The 22,386-nt window shown below is 36.8% G+C and overlaps 1 protein-coding gene across 10 annotated transcripts in view; it reads left to right on the top strand.

The window, feature by feature from the left end:
• Window positions 1-22,386, top strand: part of EYA1 (EYA transcriptional coactivator and phosphatase 1) — a 179,954-nt gene that overhangs the window by 50,567 nt on the left and 107,001 nt on the right. For all 10 annotated transcript variants that reach the window (XM_043484052.1, XM_043484062.1, XM_043484053.1 and 7 more), the window contains 2 exons: window positions 14,975-15,057; window positions 15,482-15,668. In XM_043484052.1, coding sequence (XP_043339987.1) covers window positions 14,975-15,057; window positions 15,482-15,668 — 270 coding nt within the window. The remainder of the gene's footprint in view (window positions 1-14,974; window positions 15,058-15,481; window positions 15,669-22,386) is intronic.

Raw genomic sequence — 22,386 nt, 5'->3', positions numbered from 1 at the left:
TTAATTTGGAGGAGGAAAAGAGTCTTCATTTTAAAGCAGAAATAAGGACATTTGTAGAATCAAATATAGTAAATGTAGCATTGCTCTCTAGTCATAGATTTCATTGCATCTGGGATGTTGCATTAAAACTTTTTGTTTTTAGGTATACCCTGGTTGAATGGCCTTTCCAGTGGGATTTTAGAACCCATTTTCACTAAAATTTTATTTCATATGAATGTTTGTATAATGGCACTTCGTTCATTTTTAGAGTAATCTAAAAATATGATTTTCACACATCAAGCCAGAGAATACCATGCAGTTAACTTGAAACTTGCCAAAATGATGATGGATAATGATACATGATATTCTGTAGGCTACTTATAGTCACATTTGGATAAATAATTAAACTCTGATTAATATGAATTTCTTAAACATTAAGTGCATTATAAAAAAAAATGAAATGGATGAAGTAATATTATATGTCCAGTCATGGGAGTCTGTTGACCTTTGTCTTTTCAATACTGCTTTTCAATATAAAACTTTCTATAGTGTCTAAAATTATTTTTAAAATTCTCCAAATTCTATTATCCTTAATGGATAACAGTGATTTTTGTTCATATCACTCTTACAGCTGTTAAAAATTCTTAGAATCCTGGATGACAGTATACATATTTTAGTGATTTGGGAGTATTGATATTTTACCTAGCTTTTCCTCCAAGATCTTTTGACCTTTAAAATATAAAATATGATGAATTGTTCAGAGATTTAGTTGCTAAGATTCCATATTAGGATTTCACAATATTAGAAGAAATACTTTAGTAATCAAGATGACTTGAACTAACTCAGTGGTGGCATATATGCTTTAGGGTGTTGTGCTAATTAACTTCAGGAAATTTATGATGATCACCTCTTTGGTTCTGTCAGATTTAGAAGGTTGGACTAAAGATATAATCTTGCTTTCTGGCAAACAGTGTAGGTACTGGAGTCAAGCTGCCTGTTGAACAGCCTGCCCTTGCTATTGGTGGGACTTCAGCGTGGGGCTCAACTTCATGACTCCATTTTTAGAGTCTCTTGAATATTGTCTGTTCCCACAGTAGTGGGCTTCCCAGGTGGTTCAGTGATAAAGAATCTGCCTGCCAATTCAGGAGGTGCAGGTTCAGTCCTAGGGTCAGGAAAATACCCTGGAGGAGGAAATGGAAACTCACTGCAGTATTCTTGCCTGGAGAATCCCATGGAGGAACCTGGCAGGATTGCAGAGTTGGACACGACTGAGTAACTGAGTGCACACACACACCCGATGTAGTATTGTGAGATTTCATGGAGGTTATCCATGTATGGGCTTCTCTGGTGGCTCAGTGGTAAAGAACCCACCTGCAATGCAGGAGATGCTGGTTCGATCCTTGGGTTGGGAAGATTCCCTGGAGAAGGAAATGGCAACCCACTCCAGTATTCTTGCCTGGGACATACCAAGGACAGAGGAGCCTAGTGGGCTATAGCCCATGGGATTGCGAATCAGACATGACTTATCACTCTGACCAACATCTAGCACTAGTAAGCATTTAAATGCTTAGTTTCATTTAGCTGTGTTCATTGTGATAGTGATGTGGTGGTGGTGATTATTATCATTATCATCGTCATCATGTAATAGTTCCAGATTAGGAAGCACTGCCAAATTCTCCTTCTCTTGCATTTCCCAAGAGGAAAAAAAAAAAAAAATATATATATATATATATATATATGAAATAAATATATAAATTTGATATATTAAATATATAAATTTGATATATTTAATATATATATCCAGCACAGATTGTTCCACGAACCCAGTAATCAAATAAATAATCATAGCTAGAAAAGAGCCGGATCTAACTAATGTGTTGGCAAGGAAGGAAAATCACTGTCAGCAAAGGTCAGGCTTTGTGTACATGGTACAAAAATGTAGAAGAAACAAGAGAAAGCAGCCAAGAACATGAAGAAAGAACAAGAAGAGAGGAAAGGCTGTGTTGGCAACAGTGGAGGTGGGTGCTGGAGAGCAGGAGCCATGGGTAACACAGAAGGGTCCTGGACAAAGAAATGAACTGAGCTTCCCAGGTGGTGCCAGTGGTAAAGAACTTGCCTGCCAATGCAGGAGATGTAAGAGACCCCAGGTTCGATCCCTGGGTCGGGAAGATCCCCTGGAGAAAGAAATAACAACCCACTCCAGTGTCTTCGCTTGGGAAATCCCATGGACAGAGGAGCCTGGAAGGCTGCAGTCCATAGGATCGCAAAGAGTCAGATACGATTGAGCGACTTAGCACACAGGAGTGGGAACGAAAGAAGTAAAAACTGAGTCCTTATGCCCCAGAAATCCCTGCAGTCACAGTGCAACTTTGAGAGGAATTGGTGGGGAAAATGGAGTGAAAGTCACTTAAAACACCACATTATTTAGTTTGGAAGCCACAATTAGGGAGGACTATGGGAACGTGATAAGCTATGCTCTATCAAGGTAGAAAACTCTCCAGCCCATGACACAAAATAACAGCTACAGTTTATTGTGCACCTGTCATAGGCCCAGGAATTTTCTAATTATTTTACATATATTGTCTCATTTAGTCCTTACAATAACCTTGAACAATGGCTTTAAAGTATAAGAACCTGAAAATGGTGATGAATACGTCAAAATGTTCGAGAATGGTTTAGAACGGTCAGACCCTGCCATGTCTCTATTCAATTGCATGACAGCACCTATAGGGGAGGTGCTGTCCTATAGGTGCTGAGAGCACCTATAGAAAACTACCAAAAAAAAAAAAAGAAATGTAGCATTTATGTTCTGAAGGGTGGATTTGCTCTTTTTATAGCTGAGACATACTGCGTCACATAGCCCACTGTATAGTCAAAAATACCAGCTCACGAAGCTCTAGAAAAAAAATTTTTTTAGACAGTTCATTTCTGAGCACTATTTTTTTTTTTTCATGGAACTTAAGGAAAAGATTTATTTGGGAATTTGTGGGCATTTTGGCCCTGCCTGGCCCTGTGAACTAGGCTAGCCTTGGTGCCCTCATTTTGTCCAGGTGAACCTTCTGAATCCTTCCAGCTCCAATGCTCAACACTTCTGTCTATGGCAGGCTTCTGTGAATCCAGTACCTGCTGTTTTAAGCCAAAAAGGCTTGGATTTTTGCTTAAGATGCACTAACAGTAAAAGCCCATGGAGTAAAACCTCAGGGACTTGAAAATCTGATTGCTTTTACCTTTGCTGTGAGAGTCTGGAAAATTCTCTCTCTGCTTTCATTGGATCTCTTTTGCGCATTCAGTGAAAGATTAGAAATTTCAGTTTAACAGAGAAGGACAAAGTGTTTCTGTTCATCGACAACTGCAGAGGTGAAATATACTTACTGTTACTTTTTGATATCTTCCTGCTCCCCAGGGTCAGTCTCTGTTTCTGGAAGAAGTTTTGGATGGTATGAGATTTTTCTTCACATGCCATTGACAAACATGCAAATGAGCGAACTGAATGAGGGAGTGTAGACTGACAAAGGGAGTCTGGAGACCCCTGGGTCAACTGCGCAGATCCCATAGACAGTGTTTTCAATGCTGCCAATCAAAGGACACTGACAACAAGAATGAAGAGGAGGGTGCAAGTTTGTGTTTATGTCTGGGGGGACGGTGCGTGTGTGTATACACACACATGCTTACATGTACTAAGAGCAGAGAAACCGTTTAGGAGAAACAACTTTAGCCTTTGATTCACCAACCTGTTTCACGGAATATCTGCCCAGTTTATCAAAAGCAAACTTTATTCTCCTTTTGTATAAAAGAGGCATCTGATTTGAAATCAAGCTTTTAGTTATAGTATTTTTAAAACCACAAGTTCTTGACCCATTGTTATCATTCCCGTTCATTCATTTACCCCCACATCCTATACACTATAGACTTAAAGAGTACCATCAGCCACCGAAGACAAGAGAGTGTTCATAATTGTGAGGCCGAGGGACTTCCCTGGTGGTCCAGTGGTTGATTCTGTGCTTCCACTGCAAGGGGCACAGGTTCAGTCCCTGCTCAGGGAACTAAGATCCCACATACTATGCGACACAGACAAAAATAATAATTTTGAGGCTGAGTCATAGGACGAAAATGACATTTTGTTTAGCAATCTGTTTGAGGTAAGGAAAATGCAAACAATTTTCACACTAAAAGCAATTCAGACTAAGTCTGGCCTCTTAACTGGTTAAGCTTCAGCTTTGAGCAAACCCAGCTTTCCATAATAACTTAGTTCCATTGATCTCCATTTGCAGGGGTTGACCATCTTGTATTTTTGTTTTATCTGGTAGTATGTCTGAAATACACGAATGTTTTGCTGGTCATGGAAAGGCCTCTGTCACAATGGCAGTTAGAAGTTAAGATTCATAAAGACTCTAATTCTGTTCGTTTGGGGAAATGAATTTGGAATTTACCCATTGTAAAATCCTTGATTAGTTTATTATCGTGGTGTGTTCAAAGCAGTCCTCCCTTGTGTTCATAGTCGTAGAAGGAGTGGATGGAGGTGTTGGAGAATTGCAGTGGTTGTGTAGAATGCTTTTCTGAGTGCTTTATTGCCCCAGAATAGCAGTGAGGTGGGGGACATTCTGTCATTCTGTAGCAAGAAGGTGTCAGGATTTGCCTAGGTAGATGAGAGGGACTACACAGATGTACATGCACGAAACCCTACTTTGTTTATTTTCTTTTAGGCTTTATTGCTGTCTCTTAGAGGAGAAAAGAACCGCACATTCTAACTCCCTCTTTCTATTCAGTGTATAATGTTGTTTGTTCTGTTAAAGAGATTGGAGGCCCACCCAGTGTAGAAGGGCCATAAATAAGGACAAAGGTTTGTTAATGGGACATGGAAGGGTGACAATTCCATAGTTCTCTGAAGCTTACTTGCTCTAGGGCTTGTTATCAAGTGGGAACCATCCAATAATAATCTAATAAGGGCAACCACCCTGATTTCCTTTGGTCTGTCTGTCTGTAGTTTTTTGAATGTATAGCTGAAGTCTTTCAGTTTATTAGGTTTTTAGAAATTCAAAATGGCTTAGCAAAATATACTATTAAAGTTTTTCCATTACCTACAGAAATGATATTTTTCCTAGCTTGCAAATATACAGTTTTAAGGAAATATTTACTAAATCTTTTTAATAATCTGCTCTGATAAAGCATTTGAGATTTGCACTTTCTGGCATAAAGTGACAGAAGAAAGTTATAATTGGAGAATTGCCATTTCAGCTCACCCTGATTATTCACCATTTCTCTTAATTGCTTCACCAGTCTGCTCACATTTATATTTGAATTTGTGGAAATTTTTGCATTGCAGATTTTTTTTTTCTTGCTTAAGTTGATTTTTTAGCAGTAATATTTGGTTTTACTTATTTTGGCATCTTATGTTATTTCAAGTGACAAATGTTGGAAATTGTACGGAAATCTTTTGAAGTCAGTAATAGCAGTAATTAGTTATCAGTATCCACATTCTTGTCTGTATGAACTGGTTTTTATTAAAATATAGAGAAATAGATCAATAAAGGTAAATATTAAGGCTTTGCCACCTTTATGACGTTTGTTAAAAATTATCTTTGACATAGAAAAATTATTACTGAGATAAAAAGGAATAGTCTTTGGCTTGGTCCTTTAAAATCCTTCTTATAAGAAAAGGAGAAAACTTTGGTTTTAAAAAGTAGCCCATCTGGCCGTCAGAGGCCTTTCCCCAGGGAGCTGCGCTGACTTCTGCCACATAGATCGCGCCTGATGATGGACATAGCCCATGGCAAAGAGGCCAGGGAAGAAAAGCAAATGGACTTCTGTGAAAATACACGGGGGACAAATAGCATCCTGCTTGCTGAGTAAGTGCTAGAAAATGCTCTAAAACATGGGAAGTACAGACAGGCCCCTGCAGGTTCCAGCATTCTTATGTTGGCTAGGATTCTGGTTTTTAATGCGAGTCCTTGTTCTCTGTGAAGTAGACCTTTGACCTACATGTTACCTTTTTTTTTTTTTTTTTTGGAACTTTTTTGAAGTTATAGCTAGGCAGTGTTCTCTAGGTTAAATCACACACAAAATGTTGATTTATCATTTTAAATCATGTTATAAATCAACATAGACTGGGTTTTTAATTATGAAAAAGTACTTAGGATTTATTAATAAAGATTTGGTGGGATCAGTTTAGTTTTAAACTATAATTGCTTTGCATCTATAGAACCGGGTGGCCACACAGGGTCTCCTAGCAGGACTGTTTCTTGTTTGTTACGGTTGACGAGACCACCACCCTTTCCCTGTAGGAACCCCTCATGGTGACAAGAAGAAAGCCAGTCTTTCTGATACCCTATCTTTTGGGTGACTGTATAATTCACTTTTAAAATTATTTACCAGCTTCCAAAGAGTTATGATGAAGTCGTCTTATAGAAATGAGATAGTTTGTTTCCAGATTCATTTATGAAAAAATTTCTCAGATGCCCTTGTCTCTCGCTTTGAGTGTCAGTAATGTTTGTGTAGCCAAAAATTAATGCCACTTTTCTACCCGCCTTATTCCTTTTCCTTTTGGTAACCCTGATTTTGTTTTCTACCTCTGTGGGTCTGTTTCTGTTTTGTAAGCAAGTTCATTTGTATCATATTTTAGATTCCACATATAAGTGGTTAGCAGATACAAGCTACTATATACAAAACAGATAAACAAGGACCTACTGGATAGCACAGGAAACTAATATCTTATAATAACAAACTGGAAAGAGTATGAAAAAGAGTATGTATTAATGTACATGTAAGTGAATCACTTTGCCGTACATCAGAAGCTAATACAACATGGTAAGTCAGCTCTACTTCAGTACTAAAAACTAAAAGAAAAATGCCACTTTTCACAATATATAATTCACTTCAACATTACTGAATCAGAGCATGTAAAGGGTGGATTTGGTGTGGTAGAATGGTGAACAGTGATCTGAAAGTGGAGTTAATGGCCTCTCCCTAACTCAGAGTTCTTGGGCCAGGAAACCACCATTTCTGGAAATCACCAGAAATCACCATTTCTGCTTTTTAGAAAGTCACAGGTGGCCGATAATTATTATTATCTCACATACTGATGTGGGAAATAACCTCAGATAGTGGATATGGAAATCCTGAGATATAAATGTACGGTAAACACACAGAATGTTACTGCATTCTGAATTTGAAATTTTTCGTTTGCAACCAAGTCTCTTATTTTCATTTATATACCCATGATACCAGTCCATAGGGTCTCAAAGAGTCGGACACGATTGAAGTGACTTAGCACGTACACACTGATGATACATAAATATCTGACTGAGCTAGATCAGTGATATTTTATGAGCTGTTCAAAATTCATGATGCTTTAGTCAATTTAAGACTTAATTTGATTTAAAACTCTGCGGGATTTTCTTTCTGGAAACTCAGACATTTTAAATCCTTCCAGAAGGTGCTTATAGGCCCTGCATTTAATATTCTTTGTATAATTTGTATCTGAAGTAGTGATTATAATCTACTTTTTAAAGATAAGCCTTTATACACCACCATCTAGTTTAAAAGAAATAAGCAAAGTGTATGTCCTCTTGATAAAAATCTGAGAAATAAGCAATTACTATATGGTTATTTTTTCCTTTCCCCACTGTCATTTTTGTTGCTGAATAAATAAGGAACTTGAGAAATGTTTTCTTTCCTCGTGTCTATTGGGCCTTCAGATCCCCCTTCTAAATGGCCTTCTACCTTCACCATATAAAATATATATATATATACATATATATATATATATATATGGAAAAATTTCCATTCTTCCTATACCTGATTCTTTATGAGAGTTGTGGCGTCTCTGGATGCTGTTGTCATTACCATCTTGAATTGAAACTCTCAAATAACTTGTTCTGTCTTCTGCTGGAGCCTCCAGGAAATTCTGCAAAGGCATGAATTGAACGTGGTTTCTTCTTCTCCACATGTTATTATTGTTTAGTCACTAAGTTGTGCCAACTCTTTTGCAACACCCTGGACTGTAGCCTGCCAGCTCCTCTGTCCACTGAAATTTTCCAGGCAGAAATACTGCAGTGGGTTGCCATTTCCTTCTCTAGGGAATCTTCCTGACCCAGGGATCGAACCCACATCTCCTGCTTGGTAGACAAATGCTTTACCACCTGGGAAGCCCTCTTTTCCATGTGAGCCGCGTGAATAAATATAACACACGTACTTAAGGAACTTATGGTCATTATGAAAACAAGACTAATGAAGGCTTGTTCAGTACAAGAACAATGGTATCGATTATTTTTGAGCTCACGTTCCCAGAGGTCAAGTCAATGCAGAGAAGAACTGTCTGGGAAAGCTGATTGGGAAGAGAGGACCTTAGCCAGATCGTGAAGATGAGAAATGGGGGCTGATAGAGGGAAGCATTAAGTAAGAGGAGCAACAATGGATGAGTTTTCAGGATAACATCCTGAATTCATGTAGTGAGCTGTGGACAGGCAAGCCTTAGGAAGTAGCTCGATCAGGCTGTTCCTCCCCTGGACACCTCCATCCGCAACTCTCCACCCCAAACCCCAACTCCCCTTTTCCAGCTCCAGTTGTATCTTTGCATTTATAGCAGCTTTCCCCACCTCCTGCAATCCTTAAAAGGAGAATCAGAAATGATAACATTTCCTATGTCCTAATACAGTATGATCAACATTCAGATCCCTGGGTTTTTCTGATAAAGAATGCCATTTCTTTTCCTGTACTGTTATTCTTTTCTTAAATGATCAGGAAACTTCTGTCACCTTCCTTGAGTCTCTCTCTCTCCTGGGCTATAAACCTCTCACTCTTGGATCTTCTCCTCTGGATCGTTTATCTTCACCCCGAGCCAAGAATACCCTTCTTGACATTCTTTGTGTATTTTCTGTGTATTGTCCTTCCCAGTCAAACTAGATGTTTTCATTTCATTGACTGAGCAGCTCCCTGTCAGAACTTATGGTGCCTACGTAGGTAACACAAGCTAATATTTCGTAGTGTTGTTTTCATGAGACTGTGTGTTTTTAAACTTTCCTCATGATGTTGGCTTCTTTGGGTCCACAGCACCCTCTAGGATAGTAACTGAGACTGTAATGCCAATTAGATGTGCCCATAGATACTGTGGACTGAACTTATTTGAAAGTTTTTTTTTCCCATAATATATATAATCTTTCCATTCAAAATGTAAAAGTTCTTAACTTTAAAAAGAAGGCAATGGAGGGACTTCCCTGGTGCTCCAGTGGTTAAGACTGCACTCTCAATGAATGGGGGCATGGGTTCAATCCCTGGTTTGGGAACTAAGATCCCACATGCTGTGCAGTTCAGCCAAAAAATAGGGAAAAAGAAAAAAAAAGCATTGGAATGAAAAATAATTTTGTCTTAGAGATGTTCTGAAAGGAAAGATTTTTCCACTGTTCTAGTCAGGAAACGAATTTCTCCTCTTCCTGCCAGAAAAGAAGAATGGCTGTGATTTTTTTTTTTTTTTTTTTTACAATAATAAACTACTTAAACAGGTAAGATTTTCCTTTTCACTAATGGGAAAGAAAGTGTCCCACTGCCACCCTGCTCGGAAGGTAACTTAATTCCCAACTCTACCAAGAATAATATTGAGCATTATTGGAGCTCCGTTTGAACCAAACTCGGTCAAACTCCTTGAGTGAGAAATAATGGATTCTAAATGGGAGCTCTTTCTACTTTGGGGAATTTTAATGATATAATGTTATATAAAATGTCAAACAATTTATCATAGAATATTTCTGTTCTCTTTTTATCTGGAGATGACTTTTCATGTAAAATCATTTGTGTCTAGAAAGGAAAATACTTCTGTATTTTATTTTGATAAATGAATTCTCAATACTAAGCCTAATTCTGTGATCTAACATGAAGACTTAACGAATCAGACAGAAACTATCTTAGAGCAGGGATCCCCAACCTCTGGGATCTAACGTCTGATGATCTGAAGTGGAGCTGATGTAATAATAATAGAAATAAAGTGCATGATACATGTAATGCACTTGAATCATCCTGAAATAACCCACCCCCCACCCCAGGTCTGTGGAAAAATTATCTTCCCTGGAATCAGTCCCTGGTGCCAAAAAGGTTGGGGTCTGCTGTCTTAGAGGATGGATCCTAATGGAAGAAGGGAGTCTGTTTTTCCTTGTCATGGCTCGCCCTTTCTCCCCTGTACCATCCATACTTAAGTCTGGTACATGGCAGCCTTCTGCACAATTGTGTCTTGTCTCTCAGGCCTGTGTAGAGTAGGAAGTGGGTTTAGTAGCTATATACACAGAAGCTTTCTTGGGAGTATTGTCATCGCTGTTTTGCCTTTGCTTTGTGGTGTTCTAAGCTTTGGTGAAATTCATCTGGAAGTACTGGTACCCAGTCTGAATCAGATCAGCTATTAGAGTGGGACCCTTTGTTCCCTGGGGCTTCTCTGGCGTCTCAGATGGTAAAGAAACAGCCTGCAATGCTGGAGACCCAGGTTTGATCCCTGGGTCGGGAAGATCCCCTGGAGAAGGGAATGGCAACCCACTCCAGTTTTCTTGCGTGGAGAATTCCATGGACAGAGGAGCCTGGTGAACTATGGTCCATGGGATCGCAAAGAGTTAGACATGACTGAGTGATTTTATTTCACTTTTTTGTTCCCTGTGAGCTTTGTTTAGCCCAGTTTAAGGGCCACGATACCCAAAACAGTTTCTGAGAAGCTTCCATTCTGTAAATGCCTGATGAGTGTGATTACTTTCTTAGTATAAAAAAGTATGTGCGGAAAAAAAAAAAAAAAGTATGTGCGAGGCTGCAATGTGTATCTGTGTGGGTGTGTGGTCAGCATTCCTAGGAAAAGACAAGAGAAATCTAAGAGACTGAATTCACACTAGGTGCTGTGCTGAGCTTAAGTCGATCAGTCATGTCCAACTCTTTGCGACCCCATAGACTGTAGTCACCAGGCTCCTCTGTCCATGGGAATTCTCCAGGCAAACATGCTAGAGTGGGTTGCCATGCCCTCCTTCAGATCTTCCAACCCAGAGATTGAACCCAGGTCTCCCGCATTGCAAGCAGATTCTTTACCATCTGAACCACCAGGGAAGCTCAGTTAGGGCCTAATAAATAAGCCCTGATAAGTTTGAATTTGATCCTGAGGGTACTAGGGGGTGTTACTTTTTTGAACAGGGGAGTAAGAAGATGAAATATGTACCTCAGAGAAAGTATTCTACTGCTGGTGTGGAGAGTGAGCTGCAGGGAACCAGAAGATGGGCAGGAAACTAGGAAAGGAGGCTCTTGAAGACATCCAGTGCTGGCGGCCTGGACTAAAAGTTTTGCAGCTCTCTGTCACACATGGAGGTGGGTGGGGAGGCCCTACTGGTCTGATTCTGGGGGTTAAAAATTAATATTGCCTGAGCCTGATTCTCCCAGCTTGTCCACCTCTGCCTGACATAGATCGTTGTGGAAGTTGCATTAAGTCTCGTAGGCCACTGGAGTGCCGTTAAATTCCTGCTCCTGCATATGAAACGGAATGGAATCTCAGCCTGCAGTCAGCCAGTAAATGAGTGTAACTTATGGTGAATTCCAGCTAATGTACAGTCGTCGAAGTAGCATGAAGTCTGGGAAGTCACTTGGGTACCATTAAGAGTACTGAGCTGTGATTTACATGGTCAGACCCTAGTGGCCTATATGTGCCAATATAGCTTCCATGGTCTTTTCTACTTTGTTCCAGGGAATAAGTTATGGAACAAAAACATCCATTTTTAAAATATATTTTCTATATCTTATTCATTTTCTCAGTGGATGGGGATTATTGAGGTCAGTATTTACTGTTCAAAAATTTGTATTATAAATAAAAGTAGCAAGTCATAACCCAAAAATGTGTAGTTTAAATGAAAGTTACAAGTCATAATCCAGAGTAATTTTTTCTATCATATATATATAATAAAGTTTGAAAAGTATTGATAGTCACACACTTATCCACAATTTGAGTTTTTTACAAGGAATTTTTTAAATGTTCGTTATAAGTTTGTCATATATTTATATAGATATATAGATTTCATATTAATTTTCCCTGATATATAGATATATAGAAGGAATACATTTGCCCAGGAAGTCCATTTTAAAAAAAAAAAAAAAGCTAATGTTAACCTGATAAGCCTTCGAGGTCCAAGCCTATATCTTAATCATTCTTCTTTCCTCATGTATTTATCACCATGAGCCCAATATTCAAAACTTTTAAAATAACTATGTAGTTGCCACATGCAGATGAACAATATAAAAAACTTTTATAGTGATACTCCTACTTTCGTGGTAGAATAAGTATTAGTAGTATAATAACTTTCTGCTTCTCTATAATAGGTGTTCTGGGAACTTTGAACAACTGGTATTCCTAAAATTTACAAATGAGGAAACCTCAAATATGATTCTGTGATAACATTTAAACTATCTTAGGAGATATTTTCTTTTCTTAATAAAAATAGCAAGCCCTTGACTGGTTTTTCAAAGTGCGTAGTTACTTGATAAGTAGGTAGGAAAAGAATTTTAGATATGCAAGGATATTGCCATACTTCTCTAGTTTGGGAAAGTCAAAAGAGGGGGAAGATACATAAATACAGTAGAGAATTTTAGAAAGGTTTGCTGGAATAAACTGTAACAGTTCTGAACATTTGTGTGTTACTATGGCTTGTTCGTTAGATTCTCCAAAACTTCATTTGATCTGTTTAAGAAGCCTATGAAATAGAGTTTTTGCAGCTAGGGAAATTATGTCTTAGAACAGTTAGGTGATTTGTCCAGAGTCCAAACAGCTCATAAGTAATGAACTGGAAACTCTACTGTTTTCTGACTCTTTAGCCAGTACTTAAATGTTCAGTAGTAAGTACATAATTGATGTATATTAACTAGCATGTCGTACCTGAAGGCATCTGTGAATAGGTGGTTCACACTGGAGACATCCTCCTTAAACCACCAACACATTTACTGCCTAGACTGCTCATTTGCTGCAAGTTTTGTTTTAAAGAATGGTTCTTCTATTTACAAAAGTAACACAGGTTCTGAGTAGAAAATTTAAAAATGATCATTGGCTCCATGAATATTCTGTGAACATAGACTGCACCCCTCCATAGATTCTGAGACTTTTGTGCTTTTCGTAAATATTTTATGCTGTTAAAAATATTTCAAATGAGATCACAAAAACATTTTCAGTGCTTAAGTTTTTCTTTTAAAAAATTAGTATGCAACTATTTCCAATGTTGTTAAATGTCATTATGATGCTGTTTCAACAGCTTCCTAATATTCCATTTTCTGAATAATGTCTATTAAGGACTTGGGGTTACTTTCTGTGTTTGGTTATTAGAAACAACACTGAAGAACATCTTTGCTAATTACCTCGTAGTATAGATCATATTTTTTTCTTAGAGTAAAAGCCTAGCGATATAATTACTGGGTTAAAATGGTGTATAAAATTCTTGACTATGACCAAATAGCCCGGTAGCTTGTCTTATTTAATTTTTTGTGTTTGAATGCCATTTTTTACATGTTTGCTAATCCCTGGCCTTTTAAAAATCTTCACTAAAATGATAGTCAAAAATAGTGTATTATTAAAGATACATGCACCTCTATGTTCGTAGCAGCACTGTTCACAATATTCAAGCATAGAAACAAGCTAAGTGTCCATTCACAGATGAATGGATAAGAAGATGGGATGTGTGTGTGTGTGTATATACCTATACATATATACACACACACACACAGACACACACATATATATAGTTGGTGATAGACAGGGAAACGTGGCATGCTGCAGTCCATGGGGTCACAAAGAGTTGGATACAAGTGAGCAACTGAACTGAATACACACACACACACGATGGAATACTCCTCAACCATAAAATAGAGTGAAATAATGCCATTTGCAGCGACATGGATAGACCTGGAGATTATCATGCTAAAGGATGTAAGTCAGAGAAAGACAAATGTCATATGATTTATATGTGGAATCTAAAATATGACACAAATGAACCTACCTATAAAACAGGAACAGACTCACAGACGTAGAGAACAGACGTGTGGTTTCCTAGGGGACTATGGGGTGGGCGAGATATGGATCGAGAGCTTGGGATTAGCACATGGAAACTGTTTAATAGAATGAGTGAACAACAAGGTCCTACTGTATAGCACAGGGAACTATATTCAATATCCTGAGATAAACCATAATAGAAAAGAATATAAAGAATATGTATATATATATAAAACCAAGTCACTTTGCAGCAGAAATTAACCCAACATTGTTAATCAATTATACTTCAATTAAAAAAAAACAGTATATTGTTGCTTTACATGATTAAACAAAAAGATAGTAAATCTGTTGAAGGATAAAACTAAAATTTGCCTTTTGGTTTGAATCCTGTACAACTCTGCTGTTTGTTTTAGAGTACAGAGACATTCGACAAATAGAATATTACCTACACAGCATGTGTTCCTCTCTGATCTTTGTTTTATTGAATACTCCAAGTGCTTCCATTCACTCTTCTGTGAAATAAAATAATCAGCTTTTTCCATGGGCCATTCAGATAACAAGTGCCAGTTGGAAAGCATCTTGAGCTTTTGGAAGGAGCATCATAGTTTTTGAGCTAGCAGGAATTTTAAAGATCATCTAATCTGATCCCACTACTTTACAATAAGCATATTTAATGTAAAGATGTGAAAATTCTATGCATTTTACAAATTGAAATGGAAAGCTAGGTGTCTGATATTTTAAACAAATAAATAACTTTGTCCATAGTTTATGAGTTCCTCATGTCCTCAGAAATGTAAACCTCTTTACTTATGAATTCTCAGTTGTATATTGATACTAAAATTGTCAGCCGTTTTATGAAACCAGCATTTTAGCTATGGCAATTTATTTGGGTTTCAAGATAAACCAAATGCATTTGCAGTGAACCCCAGCTCTGCTTTATCTAAATAATAATTTCCTATAGACACATTACTCGACATGGCTTAGTCACTCATGTTTCTTTTCATTTTATTTTAGGTAGCAGTTTTACAACATCATCAGGATTATATACAGGAAATAATTCACTCACAAATTCCTCTGGATTTAACAGCTCACAGCAGGTAATTTTAAAAGCCAGGTTGACTTCTGAAACTAAAAAAAAGTGCAATAGATGATTTTCTTATATAAAGAAAGATCCATTTATATTACACTATAATTGAGAGCGTTCTTAAACTTTCTGATAGATTTTTTTTTTTTTTTTTCAAAAAATGTCTCCAGCATTCCTATATGGTGAGTCATTTGGTTTTCAGATTGGTTAAATTTTACCTAATAATGCAACCTGAAATAGAAGAAATATGAAGAGGGAATCCAATCTTACCTAAAATTGGTTTGCATGTCTGTGCACTTCAGTGAGTGTGTGCTTGTGTGTTCCTTTGTGAATTCAGAGAGGACGGAGATGCCAACGTATTTACGGTTACACTCTGAAATGTAAGAAGGCAGCAGCTGTATTCTGACTGATTGTTCTTGTGTGGTTTAATTTGGTAGGACTATCCGTCTTATCCCAGTTTCGGCCAGGGTCAGTATGCACAGTATTATAACAGCTCACCGTATCCAGCACATTACATGCCGAGTAGCAACAGCAGTCCAACAACGCCATCCACAAATGCCACTTACCAGCTTCAGGAGCCGCCGTCTGGCATTACCAGCCAAGCAGTTACAGATCCCGCAGCAGGTAATTACTTACCCTTTATTAGTCCCGCAGGCTGTATTTCTGATGGTTTAAATGCATTTTTCTATAGTCATATATTCATGACAATGGTTGCACACTTTTGGCAAGTTTTGGCAAGGCCTTTAGTCAAGCAGCATGATTGTGACATTAATTTTATTTTTACTTATTTGTTTAAAAGCTTTCATGTGAAGTTATAAACTTGAAAATACATGAAATAAGATGAGATATGATCTCATGTAAAAATACATGAGATTTTATTTAGTTGTACAGGTACTCCATTTTCAGGGTATATATGTAGTTTTGGGGATGTATAATTATAAATATTTAGCTAGGATGCTTAACTGTAACTTTAAATGTGTTGACACATGAATATAAATGACATCATCTTGAATGTAATGTTTATCATCATGAAATAGTTAATGTTTTTCAAAAAATCAAATAGCCTCTAAGGATCAGTCATGGAAGACAGTGATTCTTTTGGCCTACCCTTTCCCACTCATGACCTACTGTGAATTTTATAGCAATGTTTCTGAGAGTGGGCATTTTTTGTACTTTTGCACAACATTTGGTGGTTGTTGTGCAATCACTAAGTCGTGTCCCACTCTTTGCAACCCCATGACTGCTGCATGCCTGCCTTCCCTGTCTTCTACTGTCTCCCAGAGTTTGCTCAAACTCATGTCCATTGAGTCAGTGATGCCATTCAACCATCTCATCCTGTGTTATCCCCTTCTCCTGCCCTCAGTCTTTCCCAGCATCAAAGTCTTTTCCAATGAGTTGGCTCTTTGCTTCAGGTGCCCAAAATACTGGAACTTCAGCATCAGTCCTTCCAATCAATATTCAGGGTTGATTTCCTTTAGGATTGACTGATTTGATCTCTTTGCTGTTCAAGGGAGTCTCAAGAGTCTTCTCCAGCACCACAGTTTATTTTTTTTAATTTATTGTAATTGGAGGCTAATTACTTTACATTATAGTGGCTTTTACCATACATTGACATGAATCAGCAATGGGTGTACATGTGTTCCCCATCCTGAACCCCCCTCCCACCTCCCTTCTCATTCCATCCCTCAGGGTTGTCCCAGTGCACCAGCCCTGAGCACCCTGTCTCATGCATTGAACTTGGACTGGCGATCTGTTTCACATATGATATACATGTTTCAATGCTATTGTCTCAGATCATCCCACCCTCACCTTCTCCCATAGAGTCCAAAAGTCTGTTCTTTACATCTGTGACTCTTTTGTTGTCTCACATATAGGGCCATCATTACCATCTTTCTAAATTCCATATATATGTGTTAACATACTGTATTGGTGTTTTTCGTTCTGACTTAACTTCACTCTTGTATATTAGACTCCAGTTTCATCCACCTCATTAGAACTGACTCAAATGTATTCTTTTTAGTGGCTGAGTAATATTCCATTGTGTATATGTACCACAGCTTTCTTATCCATTCATCTGCTGTTGGACATCTAGGTTGCTTCCATGTCCTGGCTATTAGAAACAATGCTGCGATGAACATTGGGGTACACATGTCTCTTTCAATTCTGGTCTGCTTGGTGTGTATGCCCAGGAGTGGGATTGCTGGGTCATATGGCAGTTCTATTTCCAGTTTTTTAAGGAACCTCCACACTATTCTCCATAGTGGCTGTACTAGTTTGCATGTACACTGTTGCATGCACCAACAGTGTAAGAGGGTTCCCTTTTCTCCACACCCTCTCCAGCATTTATTTGTAGACTTTTGGATAGCAGCCATTCTGACTGGCGTGAGATGGTACCTTATTGTGGTTTTGATTTGCATTTCTCTGATAATGAGTGATGTTGAGCATCTTTTCATGTGTTTGTTAGCCATCTGTATGTCTTCTTTAGAGAAATGTCTGTTTAGTTCTTTGGCCCATTTTTTGATTGGGTCGTTTATTTTTCTGGAATTGAGCTGCAGACGTTGCTTGTATATTTTTGAGATTAATTATTTGTCAGTTGTTTTGTTTGCTATTATTTTCTCCCATTCTGAAGGCTGTGTTTTCACCTTGCTTATAGTTTTCCTTTGTTGTGCAAAAGCTTTTAAGTTTCATTAGGTCCCATTTGTTTATTTTTGCTTTTATTTCCATTACTCTGGGAGGTGGATCATAGAGGATCCTGCTGTGATTTATGTCAGAGTGTTTTGCCTATGCTTTCCTCTAAGAGTTTTATAGTTTCTGGTCTTACGTTTAGATCTTTAATCCATTTTGAGTTTATTTTGTGTATGGTGTTAGAAAGTGTTCTAGTTTCATTCTTTTACAAATGGTTGACCACTTTTCCCAGCACCACTTGTTAAAGAGATTGTCTTTTTTCCATTGTATATTCTTGCCTCCTTTGTCAAAGATAAGGTGTCCATAGGTGCGTGGATTTATCTCTGGGCTTTCTATTTCAGCACCATAGTTTAAAAGCATCAATTTCTTTGGCACTCTGCCTTCTTTATGGTCCGCCTCTCACATCTGTACATGACTACCAGAAAAACCATAACCTTGACTAGATGGACCTTTGAAAGCAAAGTGATGTTTCTGTTTTTTAATATGCTATCTAGGCTTGTCATAGCTTTTCTTAAGGAGCAAGTGTACATTTGATGGGCCCTTTTAAATGAAAGTCTGTCTCCAGAAGTCTGTCTATTATGTCTTTAATACTTCTTCCCCTCCATTAATTTTTTCTGGAACTCTTATTAGTGTATGCTTAATTTTCTGAATTGGCCTTCACCTAGGTTTCTTACATTTTCTCTTGTACTTCTTGAATTCTTAACTTTTAAAAATGTCTGTCTGTCTGTGCCAGGTCTTAGTTGCAGCACACTGGATCTTTTAGTTGTGTATGTGAACTTTTAATTGCAGCATGTGAGAGCCATTTCCCTGACCAGGGATCGAACCCAGGCTCCCTGCATTGGGAGTGCAGAGTCTTAACCACTCTACCACCACTGAAGTCTTGCATCCTTAACTTTTTAAAAATATAATCTTTCCTTTCATAGATTAGAAGTGAAATATTATCCTTAAAGAAGCCGTGAGTGTGTTCCCTTTGCCTTTTACTCCTAAAGCCAGAGCCCAGTCAGTCATATTAAAATGGTCTTACATTGTAACTCACTTCTATGACATGATCAGAGTGTTAATTCTCAGTGGTTATCCCAAATCATGGTGAGAAAAAAGTTTTATGTAATAGATGCTGATTTAAATTTTGACTCTAGATTTACCTTGTAAATCTTAGCAGATGATCCTCCTCAAAACTCCTTTAAGTGTTTAATCGTTTTACTTTTTCTCTTAAATGGGTGTGGACACTGTTTTATTCGAGAGTAGGAAGTTAAATCATTCTTAATCTTGTTCCAACTAACTGTAAATACAGTTTCTGCTGCATATCTCAACTCTAGACGTGTTTATCTTGATTATCATATTCCACTTACCTTTATTTAAGAAAAAAATGAGCTTTTATCTTATGACATGGCTTATATGTGGAAACTTAAGAAAAAAATCCAAATTAACTTATTTCCAGATCAGAAAGAGACTCACAGACATAGAAAAGAAACTTATGGTTACCAGAGGGTGAAGTGGAGGTTGGAGAAGTAAGAAATTAGGAGGTTGGGATTAACACTGGGTCCTTATTAGGTAACTAATAAGTACCTACTGCAAAGCACAGAAAACTATATTTGATATTTTGTAATAACTTATAAGGGAAGAGAATCTGAAGGAGAATATATATATATAAAATATGTAAGGCATATATAAATAAGATGGAATCACTGTGCTAAATATATACATATACGTGTGTGTATATATAATTACTGAATCACTGTGCTGTACATCTGCAACTAACATTATATTGTCAATCAACTACACTTCAATTTTTAAAAGTAGCTTGATATATTCACTCAGTTCACATATATAAAAACAGTATTCATAGAACCTCATATATGTGTTTTTCTGCCTTTTAATTAGATTGCACTTCTGTATAATCCCACTTAAGTAAACTTTGTTATAAAAGGAATTGAATGTCTGGTAGAAGTTACTGTAGAACTTAACCTGTCTCTGCTTGTCACCTTGACTTCATGTAGGTATCAAGAGGAGAGAGAATGGTTTGTTGAAATTTAGAGATAAGTTGTGTTTTAACATGAATCTTCTGGGTCATGAAAGGTTCTTGAGGACCAAAAGGAACTTTGAAACGAGGACAGATACGTGAATGTGAAACGTGAATGTGAAACAGAAAAACTCTTCAGGGTCTGTGGAATAAGATACTGAGGAAAGGAGACAGCAGAATCATTTTACTTAATTCATGACATTTTGGTTGTGAAGAGCACAGTATAAAACAAACTGAAGACTTAATCATGTTTCTTAAATTAAGTTTGTTAGAGCTTTACAAAAAGGCCATTTGGACATATCATAAAACTTTCTCTCTGAAACTTGACATTGTTCTAAGTGAATTTTGTTTATAAAAGGGATGCCATGTGAAAGAGTGGGGATTAGTGGGCACCAAGCCACACCAGATGGGGAAAAGTGTGAAATTATAATTTTTGAAAAGTATATATAATTTTATTTTAAGATTAATTGATTTATTTTAGGTTTTATTTGAATGTATGCTTAGTGTTTTGGGTACTTATTTCAATTTCAGTATCTTTATTGCTATAGAATAGAAATGAATTGAAGTGGAGAAAAAAATAATATTTTTTCAGATTTTTTCAATATTCATCACTTCCCACTAAAAATGTGTTTGCAGTGGGTCAACCTTTATTGTGTTACATAGTGAGGAGTGAAAAGTTGAGTGAGTTTACACATTGAAAAAGAAATGTGGATTACTTTAAAAATTCAAGGAAAGTTTCATCTTTTTTTTAAACATTTGTGGTAAGACTGTGGATTCAGCCTAAGTTGTTTGGCATTCACTTTACTTTCTTACTAGTCTTATAGAACATTATGGATGACAAGAGAGTGTTGATGATAAAGTCTATAAAAATCATTAAGCTAAAGAATTAGAAGAATGATTTATTACATATAACCTAACATTTTTGTTTTGATTTGAAACAGTAGTTAAAATAACATATTTATTTTTGTTGAAATTATTTCAGGTGCTTTTTTCCCTATTAATAGTCTATTTGGTTTAAAATCAGTATTTGCAATACTGGGAAGTTAAATTCTAGTCATTATCTCATATATAACTAAGTTTCTGCCTTTCAGTTTCATGGAATTACACAGTATAGATGAATCCATCATCCATGAGTTCTTCCATACTTTATGATATCTGTTCTTTATTGTTCATAGAATTGTTGTATCATAATGCACAAATAAGATGACCTTGTAAGGGCTTTTTTCAATGTGAATAGGTAAGGACTCATTTTTTCAATTGAGGAATTTATATTTTTATTGTTTTTTTCGCCGTGCCTTACAACTTATGGGATCTTAGTTCCCCGATCATGGATTGAAACTGTAAATGGAAGCATGGAGTCCTAACCACTGGACAGCCAGGGAATTCCCAGGACTCATTTATTTTTAACTGTACATTTTGAAATTTATATGCATGATAGTAATCTTTCAAGTCTATGATATTATGCAGTATTAGTTATAAATATGTACCTCCTTATGAATCTTAAGTTCATAAGTTATTTTAATGTTTGTAGTTAAATATTGAAAGCTGTATCCCCCTTTAAGTAGACATATGTAATACATTAAGAATAACATAACTTGAATGTGAAAGCATAATTTCAAGTTTTAAAAACTAAAAACAGTGCCTTTGCATTCATTTAAAAAAAGGAATTTGTTAGTCATGCATTGACAGTCTTAAAAAAATTTACATCATTTGGAGATAGGTAAGAATCCATATACCTTGAGAAGTATAGTGAAATTTATCTGATCATTCAACACAGTTTTAATTAACTTATTGGATTCATGAAAATTGTGCCCACTCCCAGCTGAAGGATATCTTGGTTGCTTCCAATTTTGGCAATTATAAATAAAGCTACTATAAGCATTCATGTACGTTTTTATATGGACATAAGTTTTCAACTCATCTCAGAAAATTCCTGAGTCTGATGGCTAGATTGTGTGGTAAGCATATGTTCGGTTTTATAAGAAGCTGCCAAAATGTCTTTCCAAGTGGCTGTACCATTTTGCACTTCTACCAGCAAGAATGAGAGTTCTTTTTGCTCCACATCTTTACTAGCATTTGGTTAGTCAGCTTTCAGCTTTGGGCCATTCTGATAGGTGTGTTCTGCTATCTAATTGTTTTAATTTCACTTTCCTAATGAAATATGATGTTGAGTATCTTTTCGTATAATTATTTGCCTTCTGTGTATCTTCTTTGATGAGGTATCTGTTCAGATCTTTTGCCCACCTTTTAATCAGGTCATTTTGTTGTTTTAAAAAGTTTTAAAAAGTTTTAAAAAGTTATTTGTATATTTCAGATATGTCCTTTGTCACATGTACTTTTGCAAATACTTTCTCCTGGTCTATATATTGTCTTTTTATTAGCATTATTTTTTGCAAAGCAGAGGTTTTTAATTTGAGTGAATTTTTTTTTTTCCCTTTCATCCATTTGGTTTAGTATCTGAAGACTCATTGCCAAACCCTAGGTTTTCTCTTATGTTATGATCTATAAAGTTTGTGGGCATAGAGTTGTTCAGAATATTCTTTTGTTATCCTTCTGATGTCGATGGAATTGCTAGTGATGGACCCCTCTCTTATTTCTGGTATTAGAAATTTGTGTCTTATCTCTTTTTTTGTCTTG

Source organism: Cervus canadensis, chromosome 12 (genome assembly GCF_019320065.1).
Source record: "Cervus canadensis isolate Bull #8, Minnesota chromosome 12, ASM1932006v1, whole genome shotgun sequence".
NCBI classification, from domain to species: Eukaryota; Metazoa; Chordata; class Mammalia; order Artiodactyla; family Cervidae; genus Cervus; species Cervus canadensis.
Note: the sequence above shows the minus strand (reverse complement) of the source record. Positions and strands in the feature narration are given on the sequence as shown.